Raw genomic sequence first — 3191 nt, forward strand, 5'->3', positions numbered from 1 at the left:
TGTTGTAGAGAGAGCCCTTTCTTCTCACCCCATTCGAATTTTATGGCTCCAAAAAGTGGAAATCCTACTTTAAGAAATAAGAAAGAAGACAACCAAGTAGTTATTTTCAAACCTTTCAGATTTTACACAAAGCAGCATGAAGAAAATTTTTACAAAATTATGTGCCATAGGACAGTGATCCCGGAAGCCAAATTTGAATTGAAAGAAGATGAGTACCCAGAGATCTAGGAGCAAATTCAAAAAAGAGGCTGGGAGATTCTAGCTGATCCTGAGTTTAATGTTGGAACAACAATAATTTAATAATTCTATGAAAATCTATGGATGATAGATAAGCAAAAGAAAGATAGACAAGGATTCCATACTTTTCACACCATAGTGCAAGGGAAGACTCTATTTTCATTTTGACAAGGTGAGAGAGATCTTCAAGCTTCCTCCTGAAAAGGATGATCCAGAATCCTTTAACAGGAGAGTGGTGGCTAATCCAAAGCTGGAAAAGATTCTAGAAGACATATGTCTGTCTGGAACTAAGTTGATCAATAACACAAGAGGTAACCCAAACCAACTGAGAAGAGTAGATCTCAAACCAGTTGCTAGGGGCTGGTTGGACTTCATTGGGCATTCCATACTCCCTACTAGCAACCGCTCTGAAGTTACCATCAGAAGGGCTGTGATGATTCACTGCATTATGATGGGGAATGAGGTGGAAGTTCACCAAATAATTCTTTTTGAGCTATACAAGGTGGCAAATAGGATGTCAACTCACGCCAGATTGGCTTATCCAAATCTTATCTTTCGCTTGTGTAAAGAGGCTGGAGTCATGATTAACAAAGATTTTTTCATCCTAGTAGAAAGCCTAATCATTAAACAGGTGATGGAAAGCGCCCAAGTACCAGTTGATCCACCCAAAAGGAAGGTGCCTGAGCCTTAAGAGATCCCTTCAATTGAATATTGGACCCAGCTGGAAGCATCTATTGCACAATTGAAAACCACCTTGGATCAGTTAAGAGAAGAGAAAAAGGACCACACTAGTATGCTTTGCAAACTGGTCAAGGACAAGAGAAGCAGGGGCGTGAGATAGAAGAGCTAAAGCGTCAGAAATTATTCCCTGAAGAGCCTAATGCCTCCCATGATTAAGGTGGTTGAGTTCCACCTCCCTACTTCTGTGGCTATTCTAATTCCTATTTCTTATTTAGATATCACTAGTAGTCTTTAAGTTTTTATGTTCATTTAAATTTCTGTCTTTTAATTTAAGTATTGCATGAGTATTATTAGGATTTAAGTTTTCATTTCTGTCTTCTAATTCCTAACAAGTGCTTCTTTAATGTCATTAGCTTGACACTTGATTGTTGACTTTCTTCCTCTTCTTCCAGTTGGTTAAAAGAAATGACTCTATGGGAGAAGAGGAGGAGATTAGTGCCTTCGTATGTGAATTCCTCCCAACAAGCTTTCTGGTATTGTTATCAGAGTTATTCTCCTTGCTTATTAGGGTAGGGGTTGGATTGTTTCTCCATCCTCTATGCATCTTCCTCTTGGGACCTTCCTCTCTGGTAGGTAGTGACTGCCCAAAACCAAACTTAGGTTTTGATGTCTGAAGAAACTGTATGAGTTTTCGCCAAGGGAGGAGGCTTCAATATTGCACTCTGCATGCAAGTACCTCCTTTGTCAGGGGTCTTGGAGGTTTAAAAACCTTGAAAACCATGAAGTTCTCATGCAACCTCAGTGCCATTTCTTCTCTCTCAACATCTATCAGGGCTCTTGCAGTGGCTAGGGATGGTTTTCCTAGAATGATGAAGTCATCTGTTTCTTCTCCCTTGTCAAGTATCATAGAGCCTACTGGGGGTAATAGCTCTCTAACCTTGTCTAGTGCGTTCTCCACTAGCCCATGTGTCTGCCTTAGGGATTGGTCATCTAAATGCAGGGTGATCATTGTTTCTTGTGCCTCTTGAGTTCCTAGTTTCTTCATCACAGATGGAGGTATCAGTTTTAAACTTAAGCCAAGATCATACAGGGCTTTGCCAAAAGTGATCTTTCCAATAGTACATAGAATTTGAAAGCTTCCTGGGTCTGGCATCTTCTTTGGTATCTCATTCTGAATTAGTGCACTGTACTTCTCAGTAAGTACCTTTATTTCATCTCCCTTTAAAGCATTCTTTTCAGGGGTAAGCTCTTTACAACCTTAGCAACAGGAGTATTGATTTGCAGTGTCTTAGAGACTTCCAAGAACTATGAGTGGTTCTCATCCTTTTGAGGCTTCGGAGGGTATGGTATTTTAGGCACCTGTGCCCTAATGGGGCGTGTAGCAATGGCCTTCCTTCTTGAACCTTTTCTTTATTTAGTTCATTAACAGTGTGTATCACCTTAGGCTCAGCCTCTTTGGTCCTGATGTGAGCCTTACATTCTTCTCTTGGATTCATCTCTGTGTCTTTAGGAAGAGTATTAGGAGGTTTCTAAAATTTTTGAGGTTATGGCAACTTGGCTCTGTACTCTAGGGCTTTTGGCAGTGCAAGATGAGTATCCAGGGTGGCTGGAAAGGGATTGTAAGGATGTCTAGGAAGGAGTGGTGCACGAATCCCCACACCATTGTACAGCTGTACCAGCAAGTGCACTGGGTCGTCCAAGTAATACCTGAGCGAGTCAGGGTCGATCCCACGAGGATTGTGGTTTGAAGTAAGCTATGGTTATCTTGCTGGTCTTAGTTAGGCGAATCAGAAGGTTTATGTTTAGATGAATTTTGATTGTGAATTTGAAAGGAATCAATAATAGGGATATAATGAAGGATTGGAGTTGCTTTGCCTTTCTGAATTAACTCTGGTATTACTGTTTTCTTTGCTTGTGAGTGATTTCTTCAATGAAAGGCTGTGTGTGATAGACGCCATGGGCCATAGTCATTAATCTCCTCTGCTTTCAGATCAAACGCCATTGGCCGTGGTCATCTAATCTGATGGAGGGTGAAGCTCTAGCAGTTCATTCTCCTGGCGATCCTACTCAAAATGCCACAGACAAGGTCAAATCTTCCGGATCAGAGAATGCTGCGTCTTTGGATTCTAGCCTATACCAAGGAGACCCTAATCTCCCCAGAAATTGGCTGAACTGGTGTCTCGAGAAGTCCCCAACGAAGTCGTAGATTAGCCGTATGAGAGATGTATAAACATAGCTGTTGGTTTGCGCTTTCCAGTCACGTATTCACACGA

At 41.3% G+C, this 3191-nt stretch overlaps 1 protein-coding gene across 1 annotated transcript; it reads right to left on the minus strand.

Moving 5' to 3' along the window:
- Positions 1 to 1627: 1627 nt before the first annotated feature.
- LOC148567728 (uncharacterized) lies at positions 1628 to 2071 on the minus strand. Its single transcript, XM_088484601.1, has one exon. It carries the CDS (start codon positions 2069 to 2071, stop codon positions 1628 to 1630), a length of 444 nt encoding a protein of 147 aa, XP_088340727.1.
- Between the last annotated feature and the right edge of the window lie 1120 nt (positions 2072 to 3191).

Source organism: Arachis ipaensis, chromosome B4 (assembly GCF_059453495.1).
Source record: "Arachis ipaensis isolate K30076 ecotype BB chromosome B4, ASM5945349v1, whole genome shotgun sequence".
Classification (NCBI taxonomy): Eukaryota; Viridiplantae; Streptophyta; class Magnoliopsida; order Fabales; family Fabaceae; genus Arachis; species Arachis ipaensis.

Coding starts and splice junctions, on each gene's coding strand:
- LOC148567728 (XM_088484601.1), bottom strand. CDS start 2,071: ATGCCAGACCCAGGAAGCTTTCAAATTCTATGTACTATTGGAAAGATC.